General features: G+C 34.9%; 1 protein-coding gene across 1 annotated transcript in view; it reads right to left on the bottom strand.

Annotated features, from left to right (window-relative positions):
• The window catches only part of Taz (tafazzin, phospholipid-lysophospholipid transacylase), a 34,682-nt gene extending 10,960 nt beyond the window's left edge, over positions 1 to 23,722 (bottom strand). The window contains exons 1-3 of the mRNA XM_081743021.1: positions 23,393 to 23,722; positions 6,727 to 6,855; positions 1,025 to 1,173 (exon numbers count right to left, since the gene is read on the bottom strand). Coding sequence (XP_081599147.1) covers positions 1,025 to 1,173; positions 6,727 to 6,855; positions 23,393 to 23,504 — 390 coding nt within the window. The 5' untranslated portion in view covers positions 23,505 to 23,722. The remainder of the gene's footprint in view (positions 1 to 1,024; positions 1,174 to 6,726; positions 6,856 to 23,392) is intronic.
• Positions 23,723 to 23,952: the final 230 nt, after the last annotated feature.

The following is a 23,952-nucleotide window of genomic DNA, read 5'->3' as shown; positions in this document are numbered from 1 at the left end:
ATTAGCCCAAATATAGTACATTTTTAGCATTAAAACCAGTTAAATCATACTCGTATTATAATCACAGGCTAGAAAAAAAAAAAAAAAAACTGGGCTGTATCGTATTTTATCATATCAATAATTATTTCATAACATTTGCCCAAAAATATTCTTTCGCTACGTCCTCTTGTTTTAACTAAAACATTGTTCATAGATAAGACATGTGTCAGTCGATAGATCACATCAAACTAAACAAAATAAAGTGCATGTGGGCAAATTCGCATGCGTAGTTTTCTTGAAAAAAAAAAAAAAAAAAAAAAAAAAAAAAAAAAAAAACTTTTGTGACTAAAAGTTATGTCGTTTGTTGCCAATAATAGTTTCTATTTTACTGGAAGAAATTACTATTATTTATGGACTGTATACCGAGAAACACACTGAAACAGAGAAGTAGAAGATGGTATATGTTGTTATTTTCCCCTAACGATGACACATATGCTCCTTTATGCACACGCTACATGTAAATTCAATCTACACTTTCTGAATCCATTGGTTCAAGGTGAAGCTGCTGCCACACATGGAGAACCGTCGTTAAGGCTGTAAAGTGCTTCATATCTTCAAGTTAAGAAAGAATTTTGAACGTGATGCAGTTTTCTACGCCTTTAACCAATGAATTCCGAAAGTGTTAATTGAACCTACTTTTTTCTTATGAAGGTTTATGTGGAGGAAGAGGTTTTTACCACGGATGAACAGAACCTATAAGCATGTTTTAGTCGATGTAACACCGGAATAATATACACTGTAAACGAAGCCAGAGAAGCCATGAAACTGCTTGTTGTAATTCCCACGTCCACGATGCAAGAATGAACTGTTTTTCTTTAATATTAAATATATAAATTACAGTTTTTATAAAAGAAATATATCATTCTTTAAATTCAACTGTAGTGCTACGAAAACATTCCTCCACGTGACTGTACAAATATATTTATTTCACATATAATTTATCAACAATAATCTGAGCAAAAAAAAAAAAAGTACATGAACAAACCTGATACACTCCAGCGCCTCTTATTACAGGAATGCATTGCCCAAGCATGAAAAAATACGAATGAAAGACGTTTGTAAAGCAAATATCGTTAGCTGCCAATGCCCACCTCATCATATTACGATTAAATATATGCTTTAAATCAAGAGTACCTGAAAAGACGACAGTAATCAGCTAATGAAAACACAACAGTATCTTAAAAATAACACAGCATCACCGATAGAAGAAAATAGTCCACACTCTACATGTAAATTGTACAATACAATATCCTATTTTCTTTTGTTCCAGACTGTACGAGACAACATCCCCCCTTCCCCCCAATTTGAAAGGCTTGCGACGACAAAGCTATAATTCCATTGTTCGCAGTTTTTAAACTATATAGCTCATCTTATCCAGAAAAAAAAGTTCTTATATTCGTTTCCAAGCAGAAGATTTATCTCACAACAGCTGGAACTGATTCGCTCTTGTTTAAAACCAAGAAAAGACGGGAATAATCTTGTGACAGAGTTGACTAAAAAGTATGCTAGGATCAATGAAGTATAGGTTTACAATGATGTGGAACGGATGACGCGATATCTGGTAGATGAGAAGATACACAAAGTGTGCTTACTGAGGTGAAACATATTTTTAAATTTGAAGGGATGGAAATATTGTCATGTCCTTATCTTGATCATCGATTTATACACAACGAATTATTAGACAAGTAGATTTAACACAAGGGAGAAAAATTCGTCTTTCACTTATTTTAGCAAAATTTTATTTTGAGCATACAATGTAACACAGGTAACTTTTATGTATAAAAGTTTATTTCTCATCCGGAGATCATTTTGTTGGACAACATTCACAAAGAAAGAAAAGAATTTGACTTTAATACAATATGCTTTCTCATCGTTTAGATCGTTCCCGTACATTGCAGATGTTCTATACTGTAATTGGTATGCATAGGAAGCAAATCAAGATCTACTACCACTATGTCAAATTCGGTCAACATCGGAGGAGTTTCATCGATTGCGTATAATATATAAAGTATCCTTGTATCTTTTTGTTTCAATCAAGTGAAGCACAAAAACAGGATAACCATTTTATTATGCAATACAAAAAAAAAAAAAAAAAAACGCTTTAAGTACTTCCTCCAAATGCTTCATCAGATAAGAAGTAGTAGACGGAAAACTAAGAATAGAAAAACAGATCCTGGGAACATTTTTTTAAAATCCTCATCACTTACTTTGGGTTTTAAAACAGAGTCGTTCCAAGATGACGCCTACCTGGAAGCTTCACAACTTCTCTGTTCTTTAATTCTCCTCTTGTTTCCTACATACCTCTTTCCTTTCCTATCTGATGAAGTGGCTGGAGAAAATGTGTGATTATGTTTTCAATATTTTCTGGTAAGTAATTCGATTTCCATTCCTGCTTTTGGACTCCTTGTTACAACCATATATATACTATATTACAGGGTGTTAATGAACTATCCGACAAAGTGGAAAAAGGTGATTCCTTACATCAAAATAAGAGAAAATGTTCATATAGACCTATGGGGAAAAGTGCATAGTTTCAGAGCTAGGGCTGTCCAAAATCGCGAAAAAACTAAATTTCAACATGCTCTATTTCGTATTCGAGAAACTATGGATGGTGGTAGTTATCAACGTAAAGGGAGTCACGCATACGCAATCCAAAATGCATATTTCATCAATGTTCAATGGGAGAACAGAGTATTCCCTGTATCATGTAATTCTCAGACATGCCGTCAACCGAATTTTCAGATGTGCTCTAACTTTCTGCTTGATCCAAAGTAGGCAAGCAATAAGCTTCGACAGTACTGAAGACGGAATCCTTTGGCGTGATGTCGGAAGTGTTACGGACCGTCAGCAGCACGTTCTCTTGTATTCGGGAAAAGGAGTGCTGCGATGTTTTCTTACTCGCTTGTAACTGTAAAAATCGTGAAATATACCGTGACGAATTACATCACATCACACGTTAATTCCGAACACAAAAAACTGTAGAATGCCGGTTCCTAAAACTTCCGATTTCCCTCCGAAGCATTGGGTGTCCTTTGTTGTCAAGTCTTACATCTTGCCTATTTGGATCGAAGTTGCAATCAGGACATATCAGAACGCACTGTTGAGAGCATATGTGAGAATATCACCCTGTGGAAAATACCTTGCACACCGCGGAACATTGATGAAATATGCATTTTCGAATTGCGTTTGCATGGCTTTCCTTGCGCTCATAAGGACCGCCATCCACAGTTTCTCGAGTTTAAAATAGGGCATGTTGAAATTTAGGTTTTTCGCTATTTTGGACAGCCCTAGCTCTGAAACTATGAACTTTTCCCCGTAGGTCCATACCAACTTTTTCTCTTATTTTGATGTGAGGAATCACCTCTTAGAGTTTATTGGTATAGTTCATTAGCACCTTGTATATATATATATATATATATATATATATATATATATATATATATATATATATGAAAGATGTTAATGAATTATACCAACAAACTTTAAGAGGATCTCAGATAATAATAATAATAATAATAATAATAATAATAATAATAATAATAATAATAATAATAATAATAATAATAAAGTTCACATGGACCTGTGGAGAAAAAATGCATAGTTCCAAAAAAAGGGCCGTCCAAAGGCAAGGAAAAAATAAGCTGTAACACACGTTATTTCGAACACAACGTACTGTGAAGTGGCTGTCCATACCGCCGTAAAGGAAGTCACACATACGCCATCCAAAAATTAACATTTCAGCAATGTGCAATGGTGCGGAAGAGATTCCCCCAAGTGTATAATTGGCAGACATACTACGAACAGAATTTCCAGATACGCACGGACTTAAAAAAGGTGGATCCAAAGTGTGGAAAAAGTAGAAATTGACAAAGGCGAACATGGAATACATCAACTGGAAATCGGACGTGTTAAGAACCACCAACTCTGCGGTTTCTCGTGTTGGGAAACATCCTGCAATGTTAGTTTTCACGCTTTGGACGGCCCTAGCTACGGAACTACACTTTTTTCCCCACATGAATGTTCTTTCTTATTTTGATGTAAGGAAACAGCTTTTAAATTTTGCAACACTAAATATACAATCATTATTTACACAAAAAAAATAAATAAATAAATAAATAAAACAGTTATACATACTAAAGAAAGTACACCAAACAATTTCGCTTGTTCGCTTCATAATATACGGAGGTGAGGAAGAAATTGGAAGAAAAGTAGATGTTAAGCATTTAAGTGGGTAGCGCTGTCTTGGAATGAATGGAGTATTACACTGCAAAATTACCAATATTTTGTAAATAATATTAATAATACAGTAGATTCACGCAAACTCGTCCTAATTTGGACTGAGAGGATTACGCGTTACCTAAAATGTCAAGTTTTACAGCTTAGAACAGGGTACAATAATAAACCCTTAGGCAAATCTCCTAACGGCGAGAAACAATATATAAAAAAAAAAATATATGAGTGGTGATTGATAGCGGGAACCGGGTAGACTGGAATTTCTACAAAAAGAAGAAAATCTATCACGAAATTCATTATTTATTTATTTATTTATGAACACAATTCCAGATTCAACTGAACGCCAGTTTACACTAGAATATCCAACAAATCTAAGAGATGAAACAATACAATAATAATCCTAGAATAATTAATGTCATAAAGGCAAAGAAGAAAACATAGAATATTGTATTTGAATTGAACTGAGATTTTAAAAATATTATAAGTAGGCGAAAAGTATGGCAGCTTTACAGTCTGACTCCGCTGTTAGGGAAATTAGGCTTGTTGTTAAATACTAGGGTTCTATAATGTAAAATGGTCGAGGTGGAATGACTCAAAGGTGTCTTTGATATTTAAACAATGGAACCCGTATAGAAGAGCATATACATTGAGCAGAGATATTATTTATAAAGACAAGAAGTTAATTTATACTGAAGAAGTATTATTTGGAATCTATGTTCTAGTATCACTTGACATGGTGGATATTTAGTCCTGGAGTGATGGTTTATAATAATGATCCTATATTGTCAGTTATAGTTTGTCAGTAGAGGATAGTTTTTAAGGTTCTAAGCTATAGTTTTAAGTGTTAGTATTTGGTGTACCCTGAGCATTTATGGCTAATAAATGTAGAATATTACGTTATCTGGTACAGGTTTGCTTGAACCTTTCCCATGATACTAGTTACCGAAGTATTTGGAGATATTACCTGATTTAACACGTATGTGGAAAGCTGATAAGGAAAGATATCAATTCTTGGATTGCTACAACTAATGCCACACTATTATATCTAATTACAAAACCACAGTTAGGCGATAGTATTTAATTTTTAAGCAAATTATTTTCATCTAATTTAACTGCTATCAGTAACTGAAGAGAATTACATTTTTCGGTTCAGTTAAGGAAATCCGTAAGTCAGCTGCGTGCGATGGATCTAGAATCTACTAAGCGGTCGACTTTTTAGTATACAATTTTTAGTTGTAGTTGTCCATACAGTTTTTACAAATACGAATATACAATAATATTACATACTGCGATTTGTAAGTTGAATAATAATAATAATAATAATAATAATAACCACTAAAATAAAATGGCATACTAACACAACTCAATTACCACTCGACATAGCATGAACTCAGCTGAAAACACAATACAAATCGCGCGTCATCCCAACAGTTTAGTGGAAAATGAGATGAAACGCGATTCATTGTTTCTATTAAAGACACGATTTTTTAGACAGCAAACTAGATGTTGGGTCATCCTACATCACACAGCTCTATAGCAGTATCTAACTTTTTAAAAAAGAAAAATACTGAAGTGACACGCAATTTACTACAAGACCTGTTCTGCCGCATTCTTTTTGATCTATTCTCTTACTGTTCATTCACACAATAAGAGGGGTTCGTGCACGATTCCTCTGATCGTTTTCGTCAGAAAAGAAATTGGAACACACAACTAGACTGTGTCTGATAGAAACACTGCTTTACTTACTTCGATTGAATGCACGCCACAACATAGTACTAATTATATATATATATATATATATATATATATATTTAATAGTTTTGGATGTATTTGTTTCCAATGATACACAATTTAGCAAAATAATTTACCCGATTTCGAGGGTTAGAAACAAAAGAAGAAGAATCATAAATATACAAAATTTATTTCACTATCAGAAACAGAAAGAGAGTGCGTTTCTCAAACTGAAATTACCCTCTGAAATAGTTATATTCGGACTATTACATTGTGTCTTAATATAAATAATAAAAAATTATCAGAAATGAAGAGTAACTCTGAGTAAACTAGGTGCTGAACTCAACATCTTTCAGTTACCGTTCTTTTCTTTGATATTTCTCTTTTACTAGCCCTCCCCTATCTGTCTGATGAAGTCTCAGCGAAAGCCCTTATTTGTGGCCGTGTTCTAACATTAACATTTCTATCTGATTTCTTATAAAATATTCAAATTAATATACACTACTCAAACCTACGAAGTCTGTGTCCATTGACGGTTACAGAAACAGCCCGCGGATAAAGACATTCAAGAAAAAACAATCCTGAAAAACAATGAAGTTCAAATAAAATTGTTACTTTCTCATTTTTACTAACAAGCCTGCACATACTGTAAAATACAAACACCACAATTGTATACTTTTTCTACATCATATTTGCGTACTATAATAATATTTGCTAACTTACCCCATAGCCCTGGATCATCGAAACATGAATGATGATTTGATACTGTGATGAGTGGAATATGAGAGGGTCTAGTTTCAAGTGCATTTATTAAGATATCTCTGTTGTAAACAGTAGTACTATTGAGCCATTCTGAAATTAAAATAAATATATAAATACAATATCACTGTAATCACACATACTTTTTTTATTAAACACAAAAACACACTTTTTATATATGTCTCATCAGATTTTCGCATACAGAAGTGTCACACAAAGAGCAAATTTAGTGCCTACGAAGCCGTTTTAATTTTCGATTCCAAATGTATGTATAAAAGAAGGGGATAAATACCCCGGAAGACGGATATTAGTGGTGGTAAACTGGAGTTTCGCGTATACGAGACGTGGACCTACAGCTTAACAACGGATCCGAACCACATGATCTTCCGCTGAGAATCGAACCCGGAACACCCCACGTCAAAAGCGCGAATGCTAACCATATAGCCACAAGGAGCTTCTAACGGATATCAGTGTCAAACCCATAGTTTTCGGTGTCGCTGAGATGAATAGTAATGCTCCCAATGCCATTCAAGGCCAACTTGAGCACTCATGGTGATGGAGACGGGCTTAAAATATCATTCCAAAATCACCATATTAGTGTTGAAATCATGGTTTCGAGGATGGTTAAGCTGTTTGCTGACAGTCTCGGTGATATTTAAGCCGACGTTTATGCAAGAAGGCATATGTCAGCTAACTCTAGAAACACGAGGGACAACACCGAAGGCTTTGCTCTTCGTTATTTATTTATTTCACTCATATTGTCAGTGCAACGGCGTTGCTCTTTTTTTTTATTGATTTTACTCATTTTTTCACTTTCAAATATATTATATATTGCATGAACCTTATCCTCCCCGTGTGAAGAACGGGTATTTCAGTCAGTATAAAATATACTGAAAGTAAGTGTTCCAGCATGGGCATACTATAATCAAAATACAAGCTATCTACATGCTTCTTTAGCTTTCAAGTCTCGAATGGTTCATCAACACACTATTTTCAATATTAATATGTATGTAACATTCAAATTAGCTAGCAGTCGCAGATGACTGAATCTCTCTCGGGTTTATTTTATTTTATTTTCTGTCTGCTGTCTGTCGACGAGCAGTTCGAGGCTTAGAAACTATAAAAAACCCTACCATGTTAGTATCTTGTGACAAAGAATCTAAAGTCCCAAGAAACATAAATCCAGAAATGCGTTATGCCAGAAAATTTCGAGCTTTCTAATACTAATGCCTTGTTTTTAGAATCGTTAATAATGAATTTTAACTTCGCAACCAATGACAGCATTTTGATATATATTGCTTGTTCTTTTTTGGAGTTTAGAAACCCTTTTCTTTAGCACTAATGAGACTTGGAGGAGTACGCTTCAAAATATGAGGTCAGGACCGGACCAACAGCTCTGAAGAACAGTCACATTAGTAAAAATTAAAATTTTATCGCTTGAAGCTAAAGGAAGAAAGTGCCATACAGCTTCAAAAACATATACACAAAAATTAGTATATTAGATAAGGTTTCTTCCCTTAGCTTGTAAAGATATAATTTTAGTGTTTACAGATATCACTTTTCTTAAAGAACCGCCATTGGGACCAAATCAGATCCAGCTGCGAACTGAATTCAGTGTATACAAAAACGCAAACTATTTCGACACGAGACCTTTTCCTGTTATAAGATCCAACTTTCAAACAATGTATTTTACAATTTAAAATGTATTTTCTTGTGTAAACAACATCTACATCAAATGAATATGGTAATTTTGTACCCAGAAAAAAAATAATAATGTAGCTTATTGTTTAAATTATTTAATTTTCCACTTTTATGCTTATTACCACCTTTACAATGAGACTGGGAGCCAATCTAAAAAAAAAAAAAAAAAAAAACCGTGCTGACATTCTGTCTATTGGCTTTCTTACACGGATGATTCACGATTACTGTCCTTCTATTGGAAAGCTAGAAATGTAATGTTATTTGGTCAGAAAACGCTATATTAGAGGTCAGAAAAAATAAAAATGTTACAGAATCTCTTATGTTAATATGCTATTTTTGATATGTAGCGTGATTCACGAGGTACAACTGCCACTCCTAAAGCTGGGAAGAAAACTTGCGCATTTACAAGTAACTTATTAAAAAAGAAGAAAAAAAGTGATGATACTGTTTATTGTTTTTTGTGTCCATTATCAGCAAGTGTGTGAAAAAATCGGTGTGAATAAGCCTTCCCATTCATATTTCACGTTACGAGCCTCGTCTAATTTAGAAGGATTAATTGAGCTATGGATAGAGTTTTTTCGCCTCGTGTTCGAAACCATTTTCTTCTGGAGAACTTTCAGGAAATTTATAACAAATGATAATCAGTTCATATTGCAAACTAGAAAGAAGAAAATAAGACGATTGAAGCAAAAGTATGTTTTCCCCTTATGGCCATACCTATCAGCAGCGTCAATAAATTTAGTGTTTGTAAAGCTGCAAATATTGGTGTTTTACTAGTTGGACGGATAAGACAAATGGATGTATCGAGCATTTCCTGGAACTGACGATCTTAACTGCATGTATCGTCATTGGTGGATGAGAGAAAAGAATAAAGAATGCCCCATAGTGTAAGTAATTAACATTTTGAAATTACATTTAAGTCATTGCGTGCGAATGGCAAACTAGCCCTCCCCGCTGTTCATAGTGGATAGCGCCCATCCGTTTACTGCTGAGTTCCGGGTCAGATTTCACCTTAAACTGTAGATCCACGTTTCACATAGGCTCGGAGCTGAAAGGAAAGTTAAAACTTCAATTCAATCAACCAACTAAGGGAACGGCAACTAATATACAGTTATTACATACCGTGTTTTTATATTGTAGAAATGTTTGCTATATATATCATTTATAAAGTACGAATTCTTACGTAGCTAATAACTAGTCTGCATCAGGAATGGGCTTCTACAAATAGCTTCCCCATAGAAGTACCCTTGTTTTCTGTGTAATTGGCCATTTTTCAATGGAACCGATCGTGGCCAACATAGACAGGTGTCACCATACCCAGCTAAATCGACTTCTCGTACCCGAACACAGGTTGTTGTTAGATCCTAGCCCACGTCAAGTGAGCTTTGTGGTGAACGAACAACATGCGAGTTTTATCGGAGTTTTCCCTCTGGTTTGCTCTGTCTCTCTTCATTTTATCCTTCCATTTATTATCATCACCATCTCCTTTAACCTCGGCGCTATGCATAGGACGTTAAACTAACAGAACTAAGAAGTGCTTACTTTAGATTACATGATACACTGCACAAAGTAGACAATTACAATTATAAATTTATAACTAATGATACAGCACATAGTAACAGCAAGCTGCTTCTCTTTTTTACTTGGATACGGCATTATCCTTGATTGATATTGTTCTCACATAATACACACGGTGGCCCAAAAGTAGGTATACAGACCAGCATCGATCTTTAATTTATTAAGATAATGAATTTATTTGCTTTGGTTTGTTCCGAGCTTAAACTATAAGTGAAAATAAATTAAGAATAGATAAGGAAGAAACTAAGTCAATACCTGTACGGATAACAATAAGTAAATTATATAAAATGTCATGACCGATCAGTAAAGGACTGTATACCTACTTTTGGGCCATTCTGTAGATGATGGCTGAGTTCCGAAAAAAAAAAAAAAAAGTTATATTTCAAGACTAAGCAATAATAAACCCGAGAGACTGATCAATTTGTTTCTCAGTACTTCCAAACCATAAGATCATTATGAAGCCTGTATTTTGATATTTATTTTCTTTACGATATTTTAAAAATTCTACAGACAGAAAAAAAAAGCTCATAATCAATAATCAAGTTTATAGGAGCAAATGCATATATATATATATATATATATATATATATATATATATAGAGAGAGAGAGAGAGAGAGAGAAATTCATTTTGCGTGTTCATACTATTGATTTATTGACTTCTTTTTTACGATTTCCATGATTCGTCTCCATGAGAATCAGTTTCCTTGCCTTTTCAACCATTTCCGGATCTTCAATTCGTTTTAATTAAAACTGCAAGTTAGACGATGAAAATCGCGTAATATAATTGGGCTTTTTGTACAATTTCCCTTCAAAGCTCAACTATTTTTTAAGCTAAATATAACTCACACACAACTTTTTTATTTTCTGTTCTAATGAAAGAAAAAGCGTGCTAGTCTACGATATAACTCATCAGAGCAGTACGTGCTGGTCTCACGCATTAGTTATTACTTACTATCATCTTTGATAGTATATTTAATCGTTGACTTACGACCGACTTCGACTGCCCAGTCGTAAATTGACCAGGTGGCAGCCTGCTGTAAAGTACAGCATAAAATACCATTCATTAGTTAGCCGTCGACGTATGATCCACTTCGGTTACAACCGCCTAATCCTAAATCAGCCCTACTATACAGCAAAGTGTAAAATAAAATTTTAATCAGCCGCCGGCGGATGATTTAGGATGCAGTTATACCGGACCAGAATCCGTACAAACTATGCTAGTAAGAACTCTTACGGAATTTAAATAATAATAATAATAATAATAATAAAGTTAACGTTCATAGACGCGGTTGCATTACTGTTGTCCTTTTCGTATCAATAAGCGTATATGAACATCAAATAGTTTGTTTAATTCATTCTAATTAGTGAGAGGTCGCATAGCCAAATCTCGTAAGAATTTTGATCCACGCTAACCGCTACCACAGATTTAATTTTTACCAATACCTTCTTTATTATATGATTTTTACCATCAATTTTACCGTTTCCACTACTTCAATTTCGTCTTACATTCAAATCATTCTTACGATATAAATTCAAATGCTGTCCACGTACATACTTATAAATTGTTTAAATTTCTATAATCTTAGTAACAATAGTTTTCCTATATTAGTGATTTATCTTATTATTATTGTTATTGTAAGCCGCAGATAATAACCACCTGATCTTTACAACTAGTCGTAAGTCGCGTCGGATGTAAAGTTACAAGTAACCGTACAAGAATTTTAAACAAAATCCTACTAAATAAGACATATGTATCTAAACACTACGATTTTTTTTTAAATTGCATATAGCTACTTTTGATTCTCTATTTTCTGGTTTCCTATGCGAATCTAAACATACATAAAACTTTAACTTTTCGGCGATACAGACCAAAAGGACTATGGCCTGTCATAAGGCACAAGTAAAATTGGAACTTTCAAGATTTACATCTCATGATTATATTCTTTAGGGCAAAGGGGACACGATGGTTGATTATGAAATCTATATTATAAAATTGAAAGTGTCTATGTTTGTGACTCTTAATCTCTTGAACCACCGGAACGATCACGATCAAATTTTCAACCTAGATGAAGTTTTAACCTGAGATGATTTTTGTCATACATTTACAAATGATCGAAAATGACCGATATCAGTGTCGAATCTATAGGTTTTGAGATCAATGAGATGAACAGTGACACTTCTGATGTCATTTAAATCCAAATTCAGCCCCGCAAAATTTGTGGGAGGGGAGGGGTATATGTATATATATATATATATATACAATCAAAATTACCAATATCAATGTCGAATTCAGTTTTCGGAGACGCTGAGATGAACAATGACACTTCCGATGCCGTGCCCAACAACATGGGGAGTGTAGGAGGATATATAAAAATCATCGAAAATGACCGATACCAGTAACAGTAAAAGGTGACTGACTAACGGAACAAGTTACTATTTTTTTCTTAATTTAACCCAGCGAAGCGGGTTATTTATGCTAGTAATTGATGATAATAAATTGGAAGGAAACGGGAGAATTCTGAGAATATCCATAACTACGATTATGTCCACCACAAACTCATTTCGTCTGGAATCAAACCAGAGTCCATCGCACCAAAGGTAAACCCTCTACCACTGAGCTATCGTGCCGCCGAACAAGTTATATTGCTAATGCGACGTCAACACATTAGCTCAGAAGCCCATTAATTATAGTTTTCTAGATTGAACTTTACTATCTCTTAATTGAACTAGCTCCCCAGTTCCTTCATGATGTTGGAACAACACACTCACAAAGTGATATTTCGGTAAAGCAAATCCACATACGCTAACGGGAGCACAATTCAAATCTACATGATAACCAAGTTTTTTGTTTACTCGAAATAACAGTCAGATTGCTCTAGATCATAATGTAAAATTATCAATATTCAAATTCAACAGAAGTAATATTATTTTATCTCTGCGTTTCGCAATTCTCAGAAGACAGAAACTGGCAAAATTGGATGAAACCATAGGAGTGTGTTAAGACTTTAGGATTAAATGTCACCGCGGAATAGAACTCTTTTGGAGGACATTTCATGAACACGTTTAAAGCACATTTCTTCCTTTTTCCTTTTTTCTTTACCTCTTCGAGATTCTCATTATACTTTATTTGTTATTGATTACAAAGGTAGTTACAGGGTATTTCAGCAAGATATATATATGTGTGTGTGGGGGGGGGGGGCTGAGTGGAGTTGACTTTGAGTTTACCATCCCTTTCAGCAGCGGGACTATATGAGATGTAGATCTATTGAATAACGTGAAATCCGAAACACACGAGCTCCCGCCAGGAATCAAACCTCGGTTCTCCCACGCCAACCGCTTAACCACGAAGTTGCATGTGTGTGAATAGTGTTCTTGTGCAACGAAAGGTTATGAAGGGCAGGACCTACTATTAACGTGAGCTCCGAACCACGCCCGAGGCTTGAAATTCGTGCAGTTGACGAGTGGACAGTCCATAATACAAGATCAACCTCACAATATAGCCTGTTTCCCACCACAACTGCATTATATGAACGCCTTCAACTTGTGAAAGGTTTGTGTCCCTTTCAGAACAATGCTAGTAGCATTACTAGGAGAAAAAAAAAAAAGTCAAAGGGTTATACGGACCAAATGCATGCTGCGAAATTACTCATGCAAATATAAAGAGGAAACCAGAAGTTTATGGTTTAACACAATGGAGAAAGTTTATTACCACCATCAGCTCCAATACCGGTTTTTCATAAGGTACAATGGATATGTAAATCTGACACTCTCACATTATATTGGAAAGAAAATCAGTGCAGTAAACCAGATCTTTTACAATGAAAATCGATGACACGAGAAGTAACAAAATGTGAATGTGCTTCGTGAACAGAAATGGTGACTAGTGACAATAGGGCACATTAGTAATAAACTCAATTGTCTGCTGGTATAACATATTTTCCGTCATTTTCAATTTACATATTTCAATGAAATTTAATTAAAATATTACGATGTACACAACTTGTGAAGCTCAACACCACATTTTGCACTTATTTAAGTGACACCAAAAAAAAAAAAAAAATAAAATAAATAAATAAATAAAATAAATAAATAAAATAAAAATAAAATTAAAAATAAATAAATAAATAAAGCTGTTTGAGGGAAACTGAAACATCTTTCAAACATATCCATGAAGTTTACTATTTTGTTAGATCTCTCATCACAGAAAATACTACACATTTGATCAACTATAACATTTTAGATATGGAAGTAACTTGCTGAATGTTATGTGTAAGTATAGGTAGTCTTCAGTTTTAATACTAATCCCTATAGAAGAAAATGGCAAGAAACAGTTAACTCCGCCGGTTAACTTCGGGCGGTAATTCCTTACATGAAAATAATAATAATAATAATAATAATAATAATAATAATAATAATAATAATAATAATAATAATAATAATAATAATAATAAAGTCAAACGCGCGACCATAGAAGCGTCCGAAAGTTAAGGGATCCACATATTTGCGAAATTTACGTTTGTAATGTATTACGTTATTCTGGAACACAAATGTGCAAGCAATAAAACCATATCGGGACATTAATGTCCTTAGTAACGTACAAATACATAATCCAACACGTTAGGTAAGTGTTTTTATGCCATATACAGTGTTTTACACTGTCATCGTTTACATGTATTGATACTGTTGCTGACGCGCCTGCTCCATACGGATGCACCGCTCGATAGCGCTCGGGCCCCTTGCTGTACTCCTGCCCTGACTCAGACAGTAATCGTCCTTTTTCAGTGGCCACATAGCACAAGTTGGTTACCGTCTTTTGCACAATGGTTTTTATCTGTATGTACACTGAAACTGTCTACACACAATAATTCAAATCTACACCCCAAAAATTATTGCTTAAGGTACAGCGAGTCTATGGTAAGAAACATATATATATACAAAATGAATTTATGTATGGATCCATATAATAAATCTGAATCCACAAAAATACCAGTTTGTAATGGTGCTAGAAGCGGTGAATTGCAACATTAAACGATCCAAAAGAAAGTTAGGAGCCCTTAACTCGAAGGAAGAAAGAAAAAGGAGTGAAAAGAACGTCATTTTTCTTTGATTACTGTAACGCTGTGTAAATCGAACTGAGACTTAACCCTTTTAAGATATATCGTAGTTTTTACTACGAAATGATAGTGTCTTCAAAATTCGATTAAAAGAGAACTAAGAAAGCTATTTAGTTTTTTTTTTCTCTCACAAGAAAGGAGGCATTGAAGAAAGCCTTGGAAGGGTCTATACGCTTCCGAGCGTCGAAACATACGGGGGTATGACGTCATTTTTTTTTTTTTTTTTTTTTTTGTGAGGTCTAACTTCAACATTTTTTTGGTGAGCTTCTCTTTAACCCTAGATTTCCGAAATTTTACACAATCAGTGTAGACCCTTTAGTTTTTATCTGAACTTTTTCGGATCTCTTCGTCAACACAGAAGGGGGGTTCAGAGGGGCTAAAGGGTAAAAAAGGGATATTTCTCGACCAAAAATACCACTTTCGCGATTATTGCTCCGCTCGGGTACATGATAGGGGCATCTAAGTGATACTTTCTGAAAGCCTACTCGATTCTTCTGAACAAAACGATGTATGAATCATCATTTTAGCATAATATTCTTTTCGTTACTACTGTAATTTAGAGCGCTTTGCCCGCTTTTCACACATGGGAAAATATTTTTCCCGCCCTTAGTATTGAAGATAAGAGATTGGTATTTCTCACAAGTAATTACTACCTCTTGTACTATTTTTGCAAGTGCAAGTGATCTGTATGTTTACCCCGGGGTCGCGCCAGAGGGCCCCAAAATGGGAAAAAGGAATTTTTTCACAAAAAATCCTTATTTTCCTAAACTTTTCCCTCCTTAGGGATGTGAGTGGTAATGTCTGAAAGCTTACTCTATTCTGAAGAGAACGAAGTATGAATCATCATCCAACGATAATTAGGGACGTGTCAGAGAATTTTTAAAATTTCTATAGGATCTTTGGCAAATTTTGGGGATATTCGCAGAAGAGGGAAATAATTTTTCCCGCCCTTAGTACTGAAGATAGGAGATTGGTCACAAGTAATTAGTAGCACAAGTACTATTTTTGCAAGTGATTTCCAAATCTGTATGTTTACCCAAGGCCTTGCCATCGGGCCTCAAAAATGGAAAAAAAGGATTAAAAAAAAAAATCCCTACTTTCCTCAACTTTTCCCTCCTTAAGGACGTCTAAAGGGCCTGTGAGTGGTACTGTCTGAAAGCCTACTCTGTTCTGAAGAGAACGGCGTATGAATCGTGATCCTATGATAATTAGGGATGTGTCAGGATTTTTTTTTTTAATTTTGTAGGGTGCATCTTAGGGAAATTTTGGGCGTTTTTTGATGCTCTCCCAACATGCGTAAAAATTTTCCCGCCCTTACTATTGAAAGACGGGAAATTCTAATTTGTCACTAGTAATTAGTACACTACGTAGTATTTTTCAAGATTTTTTCAGGTTTGTGCGCAGACCCGGGGGGGGGGGGCTCAGGGGGTCCCAAACTTGGAAGGTTTTTTTGTCAAAAAAAAAAAAAACTATTTCCCTTCAAAAAATCACCTCAGGTACACGACAGGGACATGTGACTGGTACTGTCTGAAAGCTTAAGCTTATTCTATTCTGAGCAAAACGACGTATGACCCATAATCCTACGATAATTAGGGATGATGCTGTACCTTCTTGACTGAAAGTCAACAAAAACTCCTAAAAAACCCATATCTTAAAAGGGTTAAGTTACCATCCATAATATTACCACCTCAAATTGTAGCTAGGAATGAAAATTATCATGTCTTACTATGAAATATTAGTAGATACCGCTTTCGAACATTAGCTTTAATAATAGGCTCCATATTATGTATTGAATTACCGTAACTCATAACACACATTTCCCAACCAACTACAAATATAGTACTGCTTTAATGAAAAGGCAATATCATGACCATCAAGTCATGTTTCTATTTCGCTGTATGTTTTCTGAGCTCAAACTTAAATGAACAAGAGGAATAAACTTTAACACAGTAAGTTTGATGGTACTCTGTAGTATCGTAAGAACTTCTATAAAGGGCGGGGCATAAAAAGGTAACCGAAACCCAATACCTTTAGTTTATTTATGTTTATCGAACAATAACATGTTCTACCTGCCGTTCGTCAAGGGTAATTACATATTCCATGCGTTCTATGATAATTTACAACATACAGGAACACTGTTCAGGGGTTATATCTCCAATTACTTATTTAATGTTGTCACGAAGATCTTGTACAGTTTGTGGGATAGGCGTAAACCATTTCTCTTTTAGCATTCAACACAGGAAAGCATCATATATCGTTAGCTCTGGACTTATAAGAGGAAAAGAAAGCCAGTCTCTCTGGAAACAGTTCCTCTAACATTGCTTTATTCCCTGGTTTATGTGGACAGTGGCTCCTCTTGCTGAAAAATTTGCTGACTGAAATTGAGATCATGCAGACCATGAAATGTCTGTAAACCTAAATAAAATTGGAATATGACCTGCTTTTTGTATTGTTTAACTTTACTGTGACTGTGTTGCCATATTCATCTTCGATGAAATAGGGTCCTATGACACTATGACTTGAAATAGGCGCCCACACAAATGAAGCGGTCCTTGGTGCACTCATTGGGTCTCTCCCAGCATAAAAGAACGTATGTTTTGTTTGTTTACGTAACCACAGAGACAATGACACTAATCAGAAAATCCGAAATTATCCATGTAATGTAGATCCGCTAAACTGTCAACAGTACTGCAAGCGAGCACGGAAATCTAGTTGCTTCAACTCTTGAAGCACCTGTATTCGATAAGAATAAGCATCAATGTTTTTTCGCTATACGACGGACACTGAGAATTTAACATTACGCATGCAAAAAGCATTTAAGTATTCAAGAAAATAATAAACTAATATTTCATGGTTTAAGTTATCTTTTTCTTGGCCCACCATTTAGTTGACGCGTAAGCCACATACACTTTATGTTCACTCCGCAACCCCAATCAGGAGTGAAGTCGAACTGTGCCACAGTATTTTCAAACAATTTTCACCTTAAATATTCAAACAGAAATCTTCCACATGTTCCATGTTGATGCCCGTTAGACTAAAGGAGACGGACGATTCATGAAAGCGAACTACTATGAAAGATTTGGCTGAATGGGACTGTGGGAGGAAACGGGAGAATCCCTAGAAAACAAGGCCAAGATATTCCCTGATCCACGTGCTGATAGCTTTAATCCACGTATCCACCCCTAACATTAGACAGTCTCAATTACCCTTTTAGACATTAAATTCTAAAACTTGGAAACTTGCTATCTAATTCTATCGTTTATGGAAGCTACAGATTCAACGCGAGGATGATTCTATCCTGTGCCAATTAAATACAGTTAACATTCCATCGCTTAACCACCCATAAGGCCTTGCTTTAGATGATGCATTCTGAACAGTTAATATAATGGTTATTTATTGTAAAGCTATAATTTCTAAGGGAAAGAAAACAAATTCCACAAACTATATATGTTGACACTAGAACCGGCAGCTACAGTGCACTTTAGTATTACAACCTCAAAGGTGATTTCCGAGCGTTCAGATTGCACATAACTTTCCTCGTATTATCCTACCACCGTCTTTCTCCCAGAGGCTTTCAAACTTTCATGCACTTGGCGCCCGTTTTTTAAATCAATTCATAGGGTTGCAACAGTGTTGAAAATCATTTGCCCTGATATTTTTTAGATTTTGCGTATTACACGGAAGGGATACCTTTGAAAGCAAACTATGACCCTTACTTTTACGTACTGACAGACCTGTGTTCGTATCCTTATAAAGGGTTAGTAAATTTAAGTATGTATCCTTTCTCATTAATAACGATTGAACGCATATCCATTAACTGTAAATAAAAATTATCATACCTTAAAACAACTAAAAGACATAATACCTGCCTATAGTTTCGAAGCACTCGCAGATTTTGTCTCTTTTAGAGTTTTCATGGTACGAACATTTTTATTTACATATGTTTTTTATTTTATTTTTTTTAAATTCGTTTACAAGTCATAATGCAAGGCTCTAAAATCAAAGATTATCTGTAATTTTCTTAAAGAATATTGCTCACCTTTTCATTGTTTTACTTCAATTCAACGAAAGTTTTCAACATTCAAGTTTTAAACTTGGCTACCAAATGTTCTTCCATTCGAATTACAACCGTAATAATTTCAAGAACCTATTGCTTTATTTACAGAGTACTCCTGACAATTAGCAATAGCATAAACAGAATTTGTTTAAAAATAATAATAATAATAATAATAATAAAAATTGTGAACCAGGCACAAGTTCAAGTTCGTCGAATTCAGAAATGATTACAAACAGAAATGTTACGTATTCGGGTAAAATATTAGATGGGTTAATAAAATAATAGATCTGCCTTATACCCATGAACATGGGCCTAGTCAGAAATTTCCGGAGGCCGACTAGCACGGGCTCATTCTGTATTAACTTCTTTTTGTTTCGCACGAAAATCAAGGTAATAATTTAGATTGTGTTTGGTATTATGTAATTTTGAACTTATTTTAAGTATACACAGAATGCTGTAAAATCACTTTAACAGGAATATAAATAAATAAATATATATATATATATATATATATATATATATAAAACTAAAAAAGATATCCCAATTTTAATTGTTACATTTTTGCCTTTCGTCAAAACTTAACAAAGTATGGATATTGTTTGACATATGCCCCCAATTTTTTTTATAATAGGGACACACAATTTTCTAGGACTTATTTTCATATTTTATCACACATGTAAATTAATATATATATAAAATATTAATTGCTCCCACACAACAAGAAGACAGATCATCTGGGTGACCAGTCTGCTTTCACGGAATCGATCTGCACAGCCTAGTTACTAGAGAAAATCGACAACATAACCAACCAAGTTGTATAACCAGCAATTACCTAAATGTACTTTTCTCGTCACTAACAATGTTACTAGTAGCACGTGCGAAATCGTGAGTGTGAGCGGTAGAGGACAAAAGTAAATAAATAAATAAAATAAGCAATACTTCGAATTACTCACTATTGATGTCCCTACGAAATGTTTCTTCCAATCTTACAATGAGACACTCATCTTCAGGGGCCACACAATAGATTGAAGCCCTTTTTCCCAATAGTGCTAATTTAAAGAATTTTATGGCTATTTATGGCCTCTAGCCTTCCGCAATATACTGTAGGTTGCTATTACTGTTTTACTACGTATACGTATTGCTCCTATTATTGTACTCCATTGCCTTATTAAGTTTCCTGACATGGGTAATTCTGTTATCATAGTTACAACAAAACGTAAGAGGAAAAACCGTCTCCAAATATGATGTTTTCAATCTAAAGTGAAGGAATTTTTTAAATAGGACGAGCCGTTTAGGCTGTACACTCTTTATGCGCCCAATGTTACATGAAAATGTCATTTACCTGTACTCAAAACATACGTAAATGAAGTTACTGTTTGAAATGGGGGCTGGCCATCGACACGTTAGCATAAAAGATAGTACCTTCATTCACTTATGTTGTGGGTCCAGGTAAATGGCAACGTTGCATTTTCATTTAACACTGGGCGCATAAAGAGTGTACAGCCCAGACGGATTGTCCGATTTAAATTCCTTCACTTTAGATTCAAAATATCATATTTGGAGACGGTTTCTCCTCTTACATTTTGATGTAACTCTGATAATAACAGTTATCCTATGTTAGGGAGATAATAATAATAAAATCTGTACGCTACTTTAAATTTCCTGACTTTACTAGTTTCTTCCAGCTTTCCATGACATCTTCTATTTATGAGTGAGCTGAATTCCCTGACTTCTTCAAGTGGGTGGGAACCCTGTGTTAGACTGTTTTCCCTAAGTCTTCAAAAGGAAAGCAACTAACAAATCATAAGTTCTAGTAAGTTATAGGTGAACAACGCACATCACAACACAGGATGTAATTTTCCCAAACAAAAGTTAATTGCTTGTATTGGTGACAGTGATGCCTTCGGCGTCCTAACGCGTTGTATATTCGTTTACCGCCCCACATCACCTTCTCTGGCTCCAACACTACCCACGGATCACAGCAACCATCCTACTGTGAAAGCATAGTAGAAAAGTAACAAGTCGCTAACTGGACGAGTTTTTATGGCATTGTTTATATATAAATTCCTGTTACACAGATGCCTGGACAATATCAATTTCTATGCAATTTTACACTTGGTTTAGGTGATTATACAAACCATGATTAGAAATAATGAACTTCTCCATTTAAGCCCAGAACAAACTAGTATCATTCCTAATGATTTCTGTTGGGAATAAATGACCATATGGTATTACGTTCATGCATAGTTTGTAAACGTATTAATTCTATTTTTGGAGAACTAATCAATAACCTGAATTAATAAAAGGACTGGAAACAGACAACAGGATTAGGAATCCCAGTGCCACCAGATTAAAATGAAATGTTCTTATTTTATTAGCCCCTGCCCACAAAGTGTGTACAGGTTTACAATATGGGTTCAAACATAGAATAGTATTAAGTGCCATAAAAACTATTATTGCAGTTTCTGTGGTTCACTTTTACTAGGTATGTCTCTAGTTTCTCCGTGAGAATTAGTTTGGCCCATTAAGAGAGAAGTGTAGGGGGTCGGAGTAGCAATAACGAGGTTGGCAGACAAATAGCACTAAGGAATATAGTGCAGAAGGCGCTATTTGCAATCTATGAATACGTAAAACTCTACGTACATTGCATATAGGAATCCATTTATTGTAATACAAAAATCGTGATAACGATTAAGGATACAGAACGTTTTTTATTAAACTTTACACGTAAAGCTGTTAATTGAAGAAGGAAGAGCAATGTCTGAGGAACATATGAAAGTAGAGAAAATGTAAATCATTTGTGAACATAAAAACAGCGTTAAAATATATGATTCATTACTATGCAATTTTAATGCAAAATTAGCTTGCAGTGACCGTCTAACATATGTTGATGTGTTCGCCTTTCCCTGAATTGGCAAATACCTTGCATGTAGTGATTACCTACAACAGGCTGGTACGCGGTTTCCTTTCGAGTAACTTGTTTTAATGGCATATAAGTTTGCATGCACCTCACAAGTCTATACACAGTAGATGACCACGAAAATACAGAAGATATTACGATATAATTAGTGTAAGGACTGTAATTTCTGAACAATTATATCTAGTGGCGCCCCTCAACTTTAATTCTTCCAAGTGGGATATCGACATGCGCAAACCAAAGATGACTGTAGAATGCAAGAGGAAACTATTTTCATGAAGGAACGAGATACATTGGTATCCGTATTCTTACTATGTACGCAAGTCACTACGGAAACCAGAACCTAACTCAGGATTGACTGCGCTTTCTTCCATCCTTCTTACTTTTCGCGAACCACGACTTTCTTTGGCACTGATTCCGTCAAGCCCCGCCAGCTTTTCAACATGATAATTACTTATTAATAGTTTATTTCGGTTAGATTTAGCTTCGTTCATTTACTTAGTACACAGGTTTGGCCCAACGGGGTTTATCAAAACTTAACTCCCTTCTTCTTATGATCGCTTTACTTGTGCACCATTTCACGATCGATTTTATTTTCCTTTTTCTCTAGTCCAAAACTACTCCATCCCACTATTACTTCTTGATATTAGTGCCATATCATTGCATATAATGGCTGGTTTGAATGCTGATATAATACAGTAAATGATCTCCTTCAGATCAGTACTTCACGTTGAATATTTTACTTTGAGAACTGTTCCCTAGAAGTTACATCTAGATAGATTATTTGTTTAAATGTGTATATTGACGTGTGCTCCCTTTACATACAATTGCACTGTCATTATGAAGACTTCTTAATGTTATATCTTAACACTCTATTTACGTGATCCGCGCCTAAATAAGTTTGAACATTAGTGTTCTTTTGCGAATTAATAATTTTACCCACAAAAAAGTTTCCCAAATATTAGCACCCGGATTCTTAATCTGCGCCAAAACAGAAAACATAAAGACTGCTAATTATGTAAATTCGCTATCCAGATACGATCCCAAGGCCTTCACAGTTTAAAAACTACTGTGATGCTATCTCGGTCATTCATTCCGTTAACATGTCATTGACTTGACAATTCGCGGTTTTCTTGTATTATTTGCAATATCAACTAGATAAGTTATACACACATACCAAAGAGGTAATCACTAGCACAAATCAAGTATGTTTGGTTTATTTTTATTTTCCTTCCTTTGCGGATTATAGCAGACCTACTTACCCAAAAGAACTTTACTGAATAACCCAACAGAAGCTATACTGACTGAACTTGCTATTTGCCATAAGCGGCTAGTTTGTTGGAGTTTCGGGAAAATCCAATCTATATCATACATTATTCCCTTCACTATATCACAAAATTATCACAAAAACAAATTTACAATGCCTGATTTATAAACACTACAGCCCCTGCCATCCTTCAGATCACTAAACAACTGAACATCATTGTGCAGCCGCCGGAGTAACTGAACTGAACTGAAGAACTAGTGATCAATGATTGTGTGACTGTCACTCTACTATTACGGTGTCACTGTTCACTGATTTCAACACACAGAGTATTTCCTCATATCACAGTCAGCAGTTTGCACACTTCAAGTAAGACTTCATCGTGAGAAGGAAAGCAGTCAGCAAAAACTAGCCAATGTTTTGATGGTGGAAATATTAACCTTTTCTTCATTTATGAAAAGAAAGCTATATATTTACAAGCCTACGAAGGAAGAGTTCGATTCTACGTATCAAATTCGGATAAAGCATTCGACTTGGCGCTTTTTCAGCTAACAAAAA

This window comes from Thermobia domestica, chromosome 16, assembly GCF_964235325.1.
Source record: "Thermobia domestica chromosome 16, izTheDome1.hap1.1, whole genome shotgun sequence".
In the NCBI taxonomy this organism is placed as follows: Eukaryota; Metazoa; Arthropoda; class Insecta; order Zygentoma; family Lepismatidae; genus Thermobia; species Thermobia domestica.
Note: the sequence above shows the minus strand (reverse complement) of the source record. Positions and strands in the feature narration are given on the sequence as shown.